The sequence below is a fragment of the Podarcis muralis genome, chromosome 4, assembly GCF_964188315.1.
Source record: "Podarcis muralis chromosome 4, rPodMur119.hap1.1, whole genome shotgun sequence".
In the NCBI taxonomy this organism is placed as follows: domain Eukaryota; kingdom Metazoa; phylum Chordata; class Lepidosauria; order Squamata; family Lacertidae; genus Podarcis; species Podarcis muralis.
The window spans coordinates 5269871-5285815 of record NC_135658.1 but is presented as its reverse complement, the minus strand read 5'-3'; the positions used below and the strand labels follow the sequence as shown (position 1 = coordinate 5285815).

The window sequence follows — 15945 nt, the reverse complement described above, 5'->3', positions numbered from 1 at the left end:
CTGCTTGAACAGACGTTCTCCAGAGCCAGCCCAATCCCCACACATTCTGGATAACCCCAATGTTCCCCAGATCCCCGGCCGGGGACTGGGAGGAATAAACATCTAATGCCTAAGCCAAGGTCTCCCTACATCTGAAGTTTTAATAAAGATGTGGCCAAAATTTTAATCCCATAATACGCTGTCTTGAGTCATTATACCACTTGGGTGTCGCCTGGGGTTGGAGGGGGGTCAAACACAATAAAGAAAGATGTCAGCCCTAGCTTATAAAGAACTTCTTTTATTTTAGTATCAGCAGAAAAAGAAAAACGTGACTCAGGTGATATTGATGGTGCTTCAGATTCTATCTGTCCTTCACAATGTAAGTATGTTTATTGGAAATTTCTGAATAATGTTCTTTGTTTTGCCTGGGAGAGGAAAGAGGTCAGAAGCACAACCTTAACTTGAAGAACGGAGGACAAAGGGCACATCACATGCACCGTGAGACGCTCTGGCCTTTGGGGAAGAGTTTCCCCTTTTGCAAAGAGGGAGAAAGGGGATTTATGTGTCAGCTGGAGCGAAACTTTCTTGCCGCGATAGTCAAATGCAAAGGGTGATGAGCTGTGCATATTGCAGGTATTAATACTGTGCAGTTTGAAGCAACTGGAAGCATAAGAACTGGCTCCTTTTGGAAGAAATCATTGTCCTGGCCCATAAAAACATTATTCAAACTTTCACTTGAAGAACTTTCTTCATAATAGAATTAAAACATCAAATATACACCCAAAACATCCCTATGATGTCTTGTGCTGTCCAGCAGAGGCTCAGCATCTTACAATAAAAGACAACTCCAGAAATCAAAATGTGTCTCTCTCCCTCATTCCAGCTTCTTGGAGAGCCATTATCGCATACTTCTGTTCTCTGTCGCTTTCAGAGAAAAACTAACAGTCACAACCCTTTCAAGAAGGCGGATTTGCAGCTCAATGCCTTTTTCAGCTGATTTAAGGTTACAACACTCACCTGTTAGCTAGCAGCAAACAACAGTTAATTATCAGCTCGGCAAGAACTCAGAGTCCACAGTAGTTTTCTAACTACTGTGGGGCAAACCCAGTGTTAGCAATGCACATTTAAGCATTTTCCATTTTAAACCTTCATTAATAAGGAAGCATTTCCCCATTAAATGCGAATTAAATCAAATAAAATGTCCCTGGTGTTACTTGATTAGGTTAGACTCCTGCCACACCTTTTGAATAATGGGTGAGAGTCGCTCCTAATGCACAGGGTAAGTAGAAGACAGCAGTTATTGCTGCCTTGCAGGGGGTTGGACTAGATGACCCTTGGGGTCCCTACAATTCTATGAGTCTAAGATTTAACATGTTGTCTTGTGTGCCTCAAGCCTTGACTTGATACACCTGTAGCTTGGGGACTTTCTGTAGTCAAACTGCAACAAGACTGAGCTCTGCAGCGTAGCAGGCGGGAGAGACTCTGAACACATAAGTTGATTACTTTGGTGTGAACTGCCAGGGCATCAGGCATAGAAATGTATTTAATAATAATAACAATAAATAAATACAGTCATACCTCATGTTACGTTTGCTTCAGGTTGAGAGTTTTCAGGTTGTGTCCCGCGGCGACCTGGAAGTACCGGAAAGGGTTACTTCCAGGTTTTGCCACTCGCGCATGCACAGACATGCAAAATGACGTTACACGCATGCGCAGAAGCGGCGAATCGCGACCCGCGCTTGCGCAGATGCGGGTTGCGTTCTGCTCATGTTGCGAACGGGCCTCTGGAACGGATCCTGTTCTGAACCAGAGGTACCACTGTAAATAAATATTATTAATAATGAACAATTGATTGATGGTAATGTGTTCAAGGCGCTTAACACATGCTTTGTCTTACAACAACCCTGTAAGGTAGATCAGCATTATTATAACTAAGTGTGTCTGCCTATAGAACCATGGAATTGTAGAGCTGGAAGGGGACCCTGGGGGTTGGGTCACCTAGTCCCCATCTTTTGCACCACACGGGTCTTGAACCCCATGACCCTAAGATTAAGAGTCTCACACTATCTTATGCATGTGTCTCTCTCTCTATATATATTATCAGTATGTTTTATAAGCACATACTGATTTCCTATTTTCTGTTTTCAGATATATGACGACATAGGTCTTCACGTTGTTTTGACAGGAATAGAGGTGTGGACAAGGCAAGATCTGACAGGCAGCGATGCCGGTTTGCAAGCGTTTCACGACTACGTCACCTCTGAGCTTCGGGCTCAAGTCCATTTCGACCATGCCGCTTTATTCACGTGAGACTCTTCCCCATTTCCGTTGCTGAGAGTGTTTAGTCACCCTGCTTTGCCTGCCTGCTGCTGAATAGAATAGAATAGAATAGAATAGAATAGAATAGAATAGAATAGAATAGAATAGAATAGAATAGAATAGAATAGAATTTATTACTTATACCCTGCCCATCTGGCTGGGTTTCCCAGGCCACTCTGGGTGGCTTCCAACAGAGTATTAAAATACAGTGGTCTGTTAAACATTAAAAGCTTCCCTAAACAGGGCTGCCTTCAGATGTCTTCTAAAAGTCTGGTAGTTGTTCTTCTCTTTGACATATGGTGGGAGGGAGTTCCACAGGGCGGGCGCCACCACCGTGAAGGCCCTCTGGCTGGTTCCCTGTAACTTGGCTTTTCGCAGCGAGGGAACCGCCAGAAGACCCTCACAGCTGGACCTCAGTGTCCGGCCAGAATGATGGAGGTGGAGACGCTCCTTCAGGTATACTGCTGCTAATATCAACATTTCCCCCGTTTCTTTTAGAAATGTATTATAGATTATGGGCACTATATTTAATAATACATTTTTAAACAACAACAACTATGCCCTGTGTGAAGTAGTCATTGGCCTGTTCTGAATCTTCCAACAAAGCATAGAAAATTGTCAAGTTGGAAGGGGTCTCCAAGAGTCATCTAGTCCAGCCCCCGGTGTTCAGCTTCACAGGATGGTCCCATTGGACTCCACTATTATGAGAAGGAGACGCACTTTTCTCTAGCCATCTCCATGCACAACCTCCACCACCTCCCAACCTGCCTTTTCTGACTGGATCCCGGAATGTCCCACTTTTCCTTCACTGGGAAAATGGTGGAGGGGAGGAATAGGATGCCCCTGTTTTCGCTGGGGAAAGTGTTGGAGGGGATGCAGTCTGTGTTAGAATTCCTGCTCCATGTTTGCAGTCATGGGATTGTTGTCTTTCACATGACGGTGTATGTTTTGACTCCACAGAGTGGGAAGTGACAGAGACAGGATGTTTGTGTTACTGTGTTCCGTGAAGTGGGACTATAGTCCTTTGTTCTTTCTCTCTTTGCTGTCTGGTGCTAGAGAGAGAGGGAGCCATGTTGCAGTGCTCCGTGTGGGTTTAGATGTAAATAAAGTAGATTAGCCAAAATGCTGAGTTGCTGAGGTCTGTCACGCAAAGCTGTGAAGACTCTGTGGATCCCATCGGTCGCTGTGATGTTTGGGCTGAAGGAAGCCTTGAAGCTCCCGAACGAAAGACCAGGAGGGAGAGAACATGCCAGTCGGGCATGTGACTCTGCCAGGGTCCTACTCGAGTGTAGGACGAACTCCTGACAGTCTGGGTGTTTGGCTAGCAGTGCTGCTAAGCGCAATGCTCCCTGCTGGCTAGTTGCATAATGACAGCCAGAGGTAAAGGAATTCTGGAATAAAATCCTAAAGGTTATTAATGAACTGTTTAAAGCGAAGCTTTCAACAGACTTTGATTTCATGACAATGGGTATTCTTGGAAACACGGCTAAAGAGAAAGGGGACTAGTTTACTTTCAAAGCTATATTAGTGGGAAAGGCAATGATAGCTTTAGGTTGAAAGATAGAGAAAAATGAACAGTAGAGGCATGGAATAGTTATTTGTTTGAACTTATTCAGTCGGACATTGTCACAGTCATGTCACAGGAAACAACGTGGAAGGTCAAGTGCGCCACAATAAAGAACCTTTATCTTCAGAAACTACTGTAACCAAAGACATTCGGTGGAAACTAAAGACGCTATGCCCATAGCTGAGGATAATTGTTTAAACCCTTCAAATGGATATGGGTGGGGTGTGGAAGGGAGGGAAAGGAAAAAATTGTACGGGAAATTCAAAAATTGGAAGGAGAAAATACAGTGGTACCTCGGGTTAAGTACTTAATTCGTTCCGGAGGTCCGTTCTTAACCTGAAACTGCTCTTAACCTGAAGCACCACTTTAGCTAATGGGGCCTCCTGCTGCCGCTGTGCCGCCGGAGCACAATTTCTGTTCTCATCCTGAAGCAAAGTTCTTAACCTGAAGCACTATTTCTGGGTTAGCGGAGTCTGTAACCTGAAGCGTATGTAACCCGAGGTACCACTGTATACTGTATGTAAAAATCCCGAACTCGAATAAAACTGTTTAAAAAAATTTTTTTTAAATGAGAGCGTGCTGGATCCGGCCAATGGCCCCTCTGTTCCAGCACCCTCTTCTCGCAGGGGCCAGCCAGATGCCTCAGTGGGAAACCCGCAATCAGGATTTGAACACAAGAGCCCTCTCCCCTTCTGCAGTTCTCAGAAACCAGCATTCAAAAGCATTGCTGCCCTGACAGTGCGCATCTCCTCATTCCTCTTTTCAAACCATCCAAGTTGGTGGCCATCATTGCCTCCTGTAGCAGGGAGTTCCACAGTTTAACAACGCCCCGTTGACTTCATGGTTGGAATTTGGCTGTGTTTGGGGCACTAATGCCATGCTATAAGCGTCACGCCAGAAGCACAGCATCAGACGATGCTGGTCCAAGTGGTTTTGGTGCTGATTGTTATCCGTCCTTGTCCCTATAATTTAAGGATCCAGTTATGCCCTGAATTTCGTCGTCTTCTCTTTTCTAGGGCTGTGGGTCAACATAATTCCTTTGGGAACTCGTGGGAAGAACGTTTTTGTCTTCAGGATCATGTCTCAGTTTCTTCTGTCAGAGTAAGTGGTGTGGCACATTATTTGATGTGACCTTGCCAGTCCCAGGTTCTTATACACTAGTGTTAAGCTATGATACATATTTATTTGTACCCCACTTTTCAGCCAAAAAGACTCTCTCCAGAGCAGTTTACGTAAAATCCAAACAAGACAGGCTTACATTCTAATAAACAAAGAATGAAATTAATAAAAACACAATACACAAGGCAAAGGGGACGAGGAGGGAAGGGGGAAATTAAACTCAAAATTCCAGCACCAGTTTCTAGACAGTTGTTCCTATATTAACCAGCTGCTATCATAGGCTGCTTGGGGCTTCTCTGTAGAGTGGTCCCTCGGGTTAAGTACTTAATTCGTTCTGGAGGTCTGTTATTAACCTGAAACTGTTCTTAACCTGAGGTACCACTTTAGTGCCTCCTGCTGCTGCCACGTGATTTCTGTTCTCATCCTGAAGCAAAGTTCTTAACCCGAGGTAATATTTCTGGGTTAGCGGAGTCTGTAACTTGAAGCATATGTAACCCGAGGTACCACTGTATACTACTTTTTAAATTAGTAGGTTTTCAATAATGCTCCATAGCAGTCTGAAATAGTAATAATACTAATAATAACAAGACCAACAGTACAAAATACCAACTGAACAGAATGAAACCATATGACCACTGGATACTGAAAAATCAGACCTTTGTTTTACGACTCAACATTTTATCTGTTTCCCCCGATTTCTGTATACAAGTCACAACGTGGTGATAAACTACTTTGATTTTCCCTGTGATAACATTTATATCGACAATGTAAGAAAAGCACTGCTGGATCAAGCCAATGGCCCATCTTAGTCCAGCATTCTGTTCTCACGAGGGTCAACCAGATGTTTACCCATAAGTAGGACCCGAGTATAACAACACTCTCTGCTTCCTGCATACTGGCTGCCTTGCGGAACATCCTGGGGAGATGTTTATAACCCTGCATAAACCTGGAGCTGCTGTTTTGCCGCTGTTTTGCTGTTTTGCAACCCAAAATGGGGGGGGGGGGGCTTTTTTGCAAAAAGCTTTGGATAATCTACTCCCCCTGCGGAACCACAATTCGCAGGCAATCCAGTGCACTCCTGCATTCTCAAAAAGGTTTCCTTATTTTATTTTATTTTATTTTTATTTTATTTTTTATTGAATACAGCCAGAAAAGAAAACACAGATACAGAATTACACACAGGACTAACAATAAACACAAAATTTTCTTAACAAACAATAAAACACTATAGACCCGACCTCCCGTCTATTCCTTATTTCAATTTCGTATTACTTATTGCCAATGCACACTTTTATCATCATTTAACTTTTTCTTACTATATCTTAGCTCTTATGTCTAACTTGCAACTATTACTGAAGTTCCTCGAATGCTGCGCATTCTCAAAAAGGTTCCAATCGCCTTTGGGCTCAATTCCCTGTCCGTCTTTTTCCTCCCCTGCATCCAGACATCCTTGTCGTTAACAAATGACGGCGTCTCAGCCGCCCATCAGCTGGGCCACGCGGTCTTTGGCTTTGTCCACGACGACCTTCCAGAACTTCAAGGCAGAAGGTGTGGCTGCACCTGCACCTCGGAGCGTGGCCGTTGTGTCATGCATTCAGCTGTTGCGTAAGTAGGGGGTCAGTGCTCTTTCGACCGCTGTAGTTTTGACTCTGGAAATACAGCATCTTTGTTGGTTATATTCTCGGTCACGGCTCCTGTCGGCCTGGAAAAGCTGTCGGGGGACCAACGCCGGCTCCCTTGGCCAGAAAGCGGAGACGAGCGCTGCATCCTAGAGCCGAATTAGACTGGACGTAACTGTCCAGGGGTCCTTTAACTTGACCAGTCAACCCACCCTTCAGACACAACCCAATGATTTCAGTTGAAGTGATTGGTAACTGGGACTGTCCAATATGATCATATCATAAGGTTACCAGACATCCCCGGTTCCTGGGGACAGTCCCCGGATTTGCAAATCTGTCCCTGGACAAATTCCGTCCCTGGAATGTCCCCGGATTTGCAAATCTGTCCCCGGGAAACGTGGCAGCGGCAGCCTCAGCAGCCCAGAGCCAGCCTGGTAGCGCAGTTGGCTCTGGCTGGCTTCAGGAGCTGCTTGCTGCCGCTGCCACTGCTGAAGGGGAACCGGGGGTGTCGGGTGGTACAGATCTCCTGCCCCGTTTGTTTTGACAGATCAGGGGAGGCTAGGGAGTTACGAGCGGGCAGCCGCTGCCCAGGAGAGGTGCAAGGCGTGTGGTTTCTCTGCCAGGCAAGGTGCAAAGCCCTTCTTTTGCACCCTGTGAAACACAAATGTGCAGAGTTTTTTTAAAAAACTGGGCAACAGCCACCCGCCCGCGACTCCCTAGCCTCCCCCGATCAGTCAAAAGAAAGAGGGAAGGGGGCAGGAGATCAGGGGAGGCTCAGGAGTCAGAGGTGGGCGGCGCGCCGTTGCCCAGTTTTAAAAAAACTCTGCACATTTGTTTCACAGAGTGCGAAAACCACAGAGCCTAGGACTTGCCGATCAGAAGGTCGGTGGTTCGAATCCCCATGACGGGGTGAGCTCCCGTTTCTCGGTCCCAGCTCCTGCCCACTTGGCAGTTCGAAAGCACGTCAAAGTGCAAGTAGATAAATAGGTACCACTCTGGCAGGAAGGTAAACGGTGTTTCCGTGCGCTGCTCTGGTTCACCAGAAGTGGCTTAGTCATGCTGGCCACATGACCTGGAAAAACTGTCTGTGGACAAACACCAGCTCCCTCAGCCAGTAAAGCGAGATGAGTGCCGCAACCCCAGAGTCGGCCACGACTGGACTTAATGGTCAGGGGTCCCTTTACCTTTTACAATATGCATGTGTGCTTGAGCCCAAGGTCTTTTGCCTCACCATCCCCACTACTGCCTGCCTGTTGCTACTCAGCTTCCCCCCCCAAAAAAAGTGTCCCCAGATTCATTGAAAAAAATCTGGTAACCATATTGTATCACGTCAGTCTGTTTCCAAAGCTGGTTTTAACCTTGAATGTTTTGGGTCCACATTCCCTGAAGGATTGTCTCCTATATACCTGCTTGAGTCTCAAGATCACCTCCAGAGCCTCTTCTCCACCAGTTAGAATCATAGAATCATAGAGTTGGAAGAGACCACAAGGGCCATCGAGTCCAACCCCCTGCCAAGCAGGAAACACCATTAGAGCACTCCTGACATATGGTTGTCAAGCCTCTGCTTAAAGACCTCCAAAGAAGGAGACTCCACCACACTCCTTGGCAGCAAATTCCACTGTCGAACAGCTCTTACTGTCAGGAAGTTCTTCCTAATGTTTAGGTGGAATCTTCTTTCTTGTAGTTTGGATCCATTGCTCCGTGTCCGCTTCTCTGGAGCAGCAGAAAACAACCTTTCTCCCTCCTCTATGTGACATCCTTTTATATATTTGAACATGGCTATCATATCACCCCTTAACCTCCTCTTCCCCAGGCTAAACATGCCCAGCTCCCTTAGCCGTTCCTCATAAGGCATCGTTTCCAGGCCTTTGACCATTTTGGTTGCCCTCCTCTGGACACGTTCCAGTTTGTCAGTGTCCTTCTTGAACTGTGGTGCCCAGAACTGGACACAGTACTCCAGGTGAGGTCTGACCAGAGCAGAATACAGTGGCACTATTACTTCCCTTGATCTAGATGCTATACTCCTATTGATGCAGCCCAGAATTGCATTGGCTTTTTTAGCTGCCGCGTCACACTGTTGGCTCATGTCAAGTTTGTGGTCAACCAAGACTCCTAGATCCTTTTCACATGTACTGCTCTCAAGCCAGGTGTCACCCATCTTGTATTTGTGCATCTCATTTTTTTTTGCCCAAGTGCAATACTTTATATTTCTCCCTGTTTAAAGTTCATCTTGTTTGTTTTGGCCCAGTTCTCTAATCTGTCAAGGTCGTTTTGAAGTGTGATCCTGTCCTCTGGGGTGTTAGCCACCCCTCCCAGTTTGGTGTCATCTGCAAATTTGATCAGGATGCCCTTGAGTCCATCATCCAAGTCGTTGATAAAGATGTTGAATAAGACCGGGCCCAAGACAGAACCCTGTGGCACCCCACTAGTCACTCTTCTGAAGTTGAGGTGGGGCAGATGCCACAGGGAGAGATTCTTCTCGGTGGTGGCCCCCAGGTTGTGGAATTCCCTCCCCAACAAGGTATTTTCAGGAGCAGGCAAGTGTCCTTTTCATTTCCCCGGGTTTTATTTATTTTTATGTCCTTTGCGCCATTCTTTTTCCGTTGCCTATTTTATTCTCAGGCTCTTTTAATCATTTTGGATTTTCTGGCTGCGTTCCATTTACCTGCTGCGATTTTAACTTTCATTTGTCAAGCACCCAGGAAGCAGTTTTGTTTGTTAACGAGCACTGTGGAAATAAAAAGTAAAATGAAAAGATTGCTGTTCTGCTAACAGTTTGTTGTCTTTTATTGCAGAGGGTGTCACCGATTTAGCAACTGCAGCAAAAATGCGTATTACGAATTCCTAGCCAACCGGGGGAAATTTTGTTTGCTGAATCTGCCGAGGGACTCATTTGAAAGCTACTCTGAGAATACATTTAACATAAAGATGTGCGGCAACGGAGTGGTGGAAGGCGAGGAAGAATGTGACTGTGGTAGGCCTGAGGTTAGAGCTTATGTGTGCAGGGGGTGTTATTAAATGTATATGTTTTCTGCCTTGAGGGGCATGCAGTTTCCTTGCTTTTTAATCTGCCGTAAGCTTCTTGCATCCTGTTTTGTTAGCAAATTAACAACTCCTTTCATTAAAACATGAACTTAACTTTGCTTCCCAGGCACATTATCTCCAGTTTAATTATCATTTTAAAATCCCAAATCCTGGAATACATTCCAGGGGGAGCATATAGACTGAATGTGTCCTCTCTGGTTGAGAATCCCCTGGTGACTTGATGGCAGATAAGAATTTAGAATACATGTTGGCTACTGTTGATTTTAATCATCTTTGGAATATTAATGCTTCGTTTTATATTTTTGGCAAACCACTTAGAGGAGTTGTTCATTTACAATCAAGCAGTATAATAAATTTTGTAAAAGGATATCCACATCCACAAATCAGAATGAATGCCCATTAAACAGCAAACGTAGTAGAATCTCCCTACAAACTTTGTCCAAACCAACCGAGAGGAATGCTCACAAGTATCTCCTGTTTTTCTGTTTCACAAACCAATGTACAGAATGATCAAGGTTTTTTAAAAAATAAATATAGAGAGTGGTACCTTGGTTCTCAAACTTAATCCGTTCCGGAAGTCCGTTCCAAAACCAAAGCGTTCCAAAACCAAGGCATGCTTTCCTATAGAAAGTAATGCAAAACGGATTAATCTGTTCCAGACTTTTAAAAACAACCCCTAAAACAGCAATTTAACATGGATTTTACTACCTAACAAGACCACTGACCCATAAAATGAAAGCAATAATCAATGTACTGTACTATAAGATATAAGACAGTATTGTAGATAATAAAAATAAAATTTATTCCCCCCCCCCTTACTTGCACTGATGATATTCATTTTTTGTATGGGGGGCTTTTATCCATTTCCACAGTCGCACAACCAATCAATCAGTAGCTGAACTGGGTTCCACACAGTCACAAAAAAACAAATTAACCGAAAAAGCCTCAAAAACAAAAACGCAAAATAAATAGCAAAAACAAAAGCGCAAAATACAGTGGTACCTTGGTTCTCGAACTTAATCTGTTCCGGGAGTCTGTTTGACTTCCGAAATGTTCGAAAACCAAGTCGCGGCTTCCGATTGGTGCAGGCGCCCTGGAAACAATAGCCAACAGCTGTATCGGATGCTTGGCTTCCGAAAAACATTCGAAAACTCTTACTTCCGGGTTTTTGGCGTTTGGGAACCAAGGCATTTGAGTACCAAGGTGTTTGAGAACCAAGGTGCCACTGTAATTAAAAACTGGCAGGATGAAAGTGTGGGTGAGATGGGAGACTCTGTAATTTTCTTTCTTTCTTTTTTTTCTTGGAAAAGGATCTAAAAGAATTGCAGGACATCGCTTCGCTATCGGAAAGCAGAGTACAAGAACTGAAGAGGCTGGAGGTAAGTTGTGGCTAAAACCAACTGCCCTTTGTCGCTGTCATTCAAGAGCACTGCTCTGGCCCCAAGGAGCCTGCACAGATCCTGCAAAGTCTAATGTAGATCTTCCCGTTGTTGTATAGCGAGTGGCCCACTGGGAGTGAGGGTTGAGGGCAGCTGGAAGTTGAGCTGACATAATAATAAAAATAAAAATAAAATAATAATAATAATAATAATAATAATAATAATAATAATAATAATAATAATAATTTATTATTTGTACCCCGCCCATCTGGCTGGGTTTCCCCAGCCACTCTGGGCGGCTTCCAACAAAGATAAAAAATACACTAAAATGTCACATATTAAAAACTTCCCTGAACAGGGCTGCCTTCAGATGTCTTCTGAATGTCAGGTAGTTGTTTATCGCTTTAACATCTGATGGGAGGGCGTTCCACAGGACGGGCGCCACTACCGAGAAGGCCCTCTGCCTGGTTCCCTGTAACTTGGCCTCTCGCAGGGAGGGAACCACCAGAAGGCCCTCGGAGCTGGACCTCAGTGTCCGGGCAGAACAATGGGGGTGGAGACGCTCCTTCAGATATACTGGACCGAGGCCGTTTAGGGCTTTAAAGGTCAACACCAACACTTTGAATTGTGCTCGGAAACTTACTGGGAGCCAATGTAGGTCTTTCAAGACCGGTGTTATATGGTCTCTGCAGCCGCTCCCAGTCACCAGTCTAGCTGCCGCATTCTGGATTAGTTGTAGTTTCCGGGTCACCTTCAAAGGTAGCCCCATGTAGAGCGCATTGCAGTAGTCCAAGCGGGAGATAACCAGAGCATGCATCACTCTGGCGAGACAGTCCGCGGGCAGATAGGGTCTCAGCCTGCGTACCAGATGGAGCTGGTAGACAGCTGCCCTGGATACAGATTTAACCTGTGCCTCCATGGACAGCTGTGAGTCCAAAATGACTCCCAGGCTGCGCACCTGGTCCTTCAGGGGCACAGTTACCCCATTCAGGACCAGGGAATCCTCCACACCTGCCCGCCTCCTGTCCCCCAAAAACAGTACTTCTGTCTTGTCAGGATTCAACCTCAATCTGTTAGCCGCCATCCATCCTCCAACCGCCTCTAGGCACTCACACAGGACCTTCACCGCCTTCACTGGTTCTGATTTAAAAGAGAGGTAGAGCTGACACAACTAAAACGATCTAAAATGTATAAGAACATTTCAAGTAACTGCTGGAGATCTGGGGAACCGGAAGGCTCAATGCTACATACCGTATTTTTCGCTTCATAAGACACACCTAGTTTTTAGAGGAGGAAAACAAGGGAAAAAATATTCTGGACAAAACAGTGGATGTATGATTTTTGTGGTTCGCGCTGTGGCCACAGACATGTGATGGTGAATTTGGGGTGACCCAATGCAAAAATCCTGAGGATCCATGGGCTTTTACCTCCTCCCTCCCAGGCAGCCTCTGCTAGCATCACTTATCTCTCTTCCGATCCCTCCAATCAGCTGCTTCCTTTCAACACTCCCTTCCCTCTTGTTTGCCTTAGTGTCTTTTCCTTAGCTGGAGCAGTTTTTGCTCCTCCTTTTCTTCTAATTTCTCTCCTTATTGCTTTAGTCTTCCTGTTTCCCCCCTTTGCAAGTTTGCTGTCTTTACCTCCCGCCTCCCAGGCAGCCTCCTTTATCTGTAGCGTCCCTTATCTCTCTCCCCGATCACTTTGTTTCAACACCCACTTCCCTCTTTCAAAAAAAAAAAAAAAAAGCATGATCTGCTTTTCGCCCCTGGGCAATTCAGCTCCAGGGACCACGCATTGGCTCCGTAAGACGCACAGACATTTCCCCTTACTTTTTAGGAAGAAAAAAGTGTGTCTTATGGAGCGAAAAATACAGTATGTGGTGGACCTGTAAGAAAATAAAGGAATTTGGGGATGTAATTTATAATGAGCTCAAAAGAATGATTAAGGTATCTTTCATTTTAAAAAAAACCCAGACACTTTCCTCCTGGGGATACCTAAAAACGCGAGAGAAGTATTCTTGTATGCCATGGCAGCTGCAAGAATACGAATCGCTACAAATTGGAAAGGAGAGAAAACATTGACAAAGCTGGAGTGGCAAAATAAACTGTTGGAATATGCCAAGTTGGCAAAATGGACAGAAAAACTGAGAGGTCACACTGACGAAACATTTATCAGGAAATGGGACATGTACAAAAAAAATACCTTAAGGATTACTGTAATAACATGACGATAGTGGCAGCCCTTGAGTGACTTCTGTGGTATGACGGATAATGGTAGGAGAATATGATACTGACGAAACTTAACAAAAGAAAACGAAATTAAATAGTGCGCTAGATTGACTAAGAAGTAGGTGCATGATGGGGTGGTGGGAAGTCTTTAGAAGTTCAAGAACGTATTGTGATGTGATGTAACAAATATTACCATTTTATTTTCTTCTGGATAACCCTTTTGTTTGTTACTTCTTTTTAATCTCAATAAAGCACATATGTGTGTGTGTGTGTGTGTGTGTGTGTGTGTGTGTGTGTGTATTATACTATATATACATTATAATACGCACACACAAACATATATATATGCTTTATTGAGATTAAAAAGAAGTATATATATATATTACACACACACACAGGCTCTGAGATCAGAGGTTTGCAGAAGGTGGGACCCTCTTCCATCCTGCCAGTTCTCCCTCCATAGGGTGCCACGGGGGGTGGGGTGGGTGTCCTTCCTGAGGAAGCTTTCACGTTGACCAATGCAAGTAGCAGTGTCAGGGAAGCGACTCTCAACTGCCAGGGGAGATAGCTCAGTCTCCAAGGTCGAGGAAAGGGTCAGCCCTTTGTCAGGACAGGGAAGAGAAGAGTCGCAAATGTGGATTTGAGCGAGGAAGAAGGGTCGTGGAGGTCGGACATCGCCCCTGACCACTGGTCATGCTGGCTGCAGCATTCTCTGCTGGGCACCAGGTTGGCCTGGGCTGGTCTAGGCTTTAAACACCTAGGACCATAGAATTGCTGAGTTGGAAGGGACCCCTAGGGTCATCCAGCCCAACCCCCTGCAACGGGAAGTGCAGAAACGTCAGCCTTTGAAGAAGGCACCACCACCATCCCAGCAGCAAAGCGGCCTCAGTACGCCAGGCAGCAGTTCAACAGGTGCAGTGGAGAGGCCCGTGGGGTCATTTTTGCCCCTGCTGTCTACTGGGAGGTGGGGGGGGGCACATCATCATCATCATCATCATAATTTATTATTTGTACCCCGCCCATCTGGCTGGGTTTCCCCAGCCACTCTGGGCGGCTTCCAACAAAGATGAAAGATACACTAAAATGTCACATATTAAAAACTTCCCTGAACAGGGCTGCCTTCAGATGTCTTCTGAATGTCAGGTAGATGTTTATCGCTTTGACATCTGATGGGAGGGCGTTCCACAGGGCGGGCGCCACTACCGAGAAGGCCCTCTGCCTGGTTCCCTGTAACTTGGCCTCTCGCAATGAGGGAACCGCCAGAAGGCCCTCGGAGCTGGACCTCAGTGTCCGGGCAGAACGATGGGGGAGGAGACGCTCCTTCAGGTATACTGGACTGCGGCCGTTTAGGGCTTTCAAGGTCAGCACCAACACTTTGAATTGTGCTCGGAAACATCCATCACATGGATGAGACCGCCCATTGAGCCTCCATCCTGATAAAGCCTCATCCATCCTTTCCTGGTACCCACATGGTTACAGAGAGTAGAGCTGGGTAACATATTGATATATCGTCCAAAACCGGTTTGAAGTCCCTATTGTGATCTTGGTCTCATGGTTTTTGACCTGGCCGTGTATCACGGATCACAATATGGGTGTGTGCTATGCAAAAATCACAATGCTTCTCTCGATTCCTGCAGCCTGGCTCAGCTCTCCCCTGCCTCCTGCCCCACAAGAGGCTCCTTCGTTTGAGCCTAGCTCTGACAACTCCTTCATGCGCAGCCACAGCTTCCACTCCCAGGTCAGGTCTGGCGGGGGGGGGGGGGCAAGAGAAGGAGGAGAGGAACAGATCTGGAAGAAGGTGCTTTAGGTCCAAGAAGCTGTTAACTAGCCTACCATCTTTTCTGACAGGAGTGCCAGAAAAATGATTGCTGCCAAGAGGATTGCAGGCGGAAACCAAACGCAGTGTGTACTCATGGACTCTGCTGTGACAACTGCAAGGTAAGATTGCCACAGCAGCTGTCATTGGCCTCTGGTTTGGTGCTTAAAATCCTTACTCTCTGGGTCTGTCGAAATCTCCAAGAAACGCTTTGGTGACATCCTTGTGCAGATAGTTATCTTAACCTCACGATGCCTTTTGCTGCTTATTTGCATTAGATAATGCATGTGGTCTCTTTCTTCGGGTCGAATTTCTTCTCCATCTCAAGTTGGGGAAGGCCGAACATATACGAAATTATCTGCATTCATGCATTTAGCACCCTCAATACTTACCCATCCTCATTTTATTTTATGATTACATCCACTGCAGCACCATTTTACAGACAGAATGAACTCATCATAGGCAATATAATTTTTAAGAGCCTTGTTTTTTGACAAGTTCAACACTGTCAGCCAGGAAGGAACTTGCTGAGCTAGAGAACCCAGGTTTTCATAGATCCCACACTGATGCACTTTGTCTTATTTGCATGATTATTTATATTTATTTGCAAAGTTGGGCTCTGGCGGATTGAGCGGACTAGACCATTAGTGGGTTCAACGGCCAAGAAGGCAGTTTCTGCACGAGATATAGAAGGAAGACAGGGGCAGATGGGGCTCGTCCACCTGGGAAGGGAGGCTAAGAAGGAAAACTCTGATCCTAAACCTCCGCTGCCTTGTGGGACATCGTAAGGAGAAGAAAAGGCTAAGGAACAAACCCTACACAAATCCAGAATGATACAATATGATACAATGTTCTTGTTGTTTAGTCGTTTAGTCAT

General features: G+C 45.5%; 1 protein-coding gene across 2 annotated transcripts in view; it reads left to right on the top strand.

Annotated features, from left to right (window-relative positions):
- LOC114595510 (disintegrin and metalloproteinase domain-containing protein 21-like) overlaps positions 1 to 15945 on the top strand; it is a 49625-nt gene that overhangs the window by 18686 nt on the left and 14994 nt on the right. For both annotated transcript variants that reach the window (XM_028725798.2, XM_028725796.2), the window contains exons 8-14: positions 287 to 358; positions 2128 to 2285; positions 4882 to 4966; positions 6429 to 6589; positions 9399 to 9588; positions 10959 to 11027; positions 15101 to 15190. In XM_028725798.2, coding sequence (XP_028581631.2) covers positions 287 to 358; positions 2128 to 2285; positions 4882 to 4966; positions 6429 to 6589; positions 9399 to 9588; positions 10959 to 11027; positions 15101 to 15190 — 825 coding nt within the window. The remainder of the gene's footprint in view (positions 1 to 286; positions 359 to 2127; positions 2286 to 4881; positions 4967 to 6428; positions 6590 to 9398; positions 9589 to 10958; positions 11028 to 15100; positions 15191 to 15945) is intronic.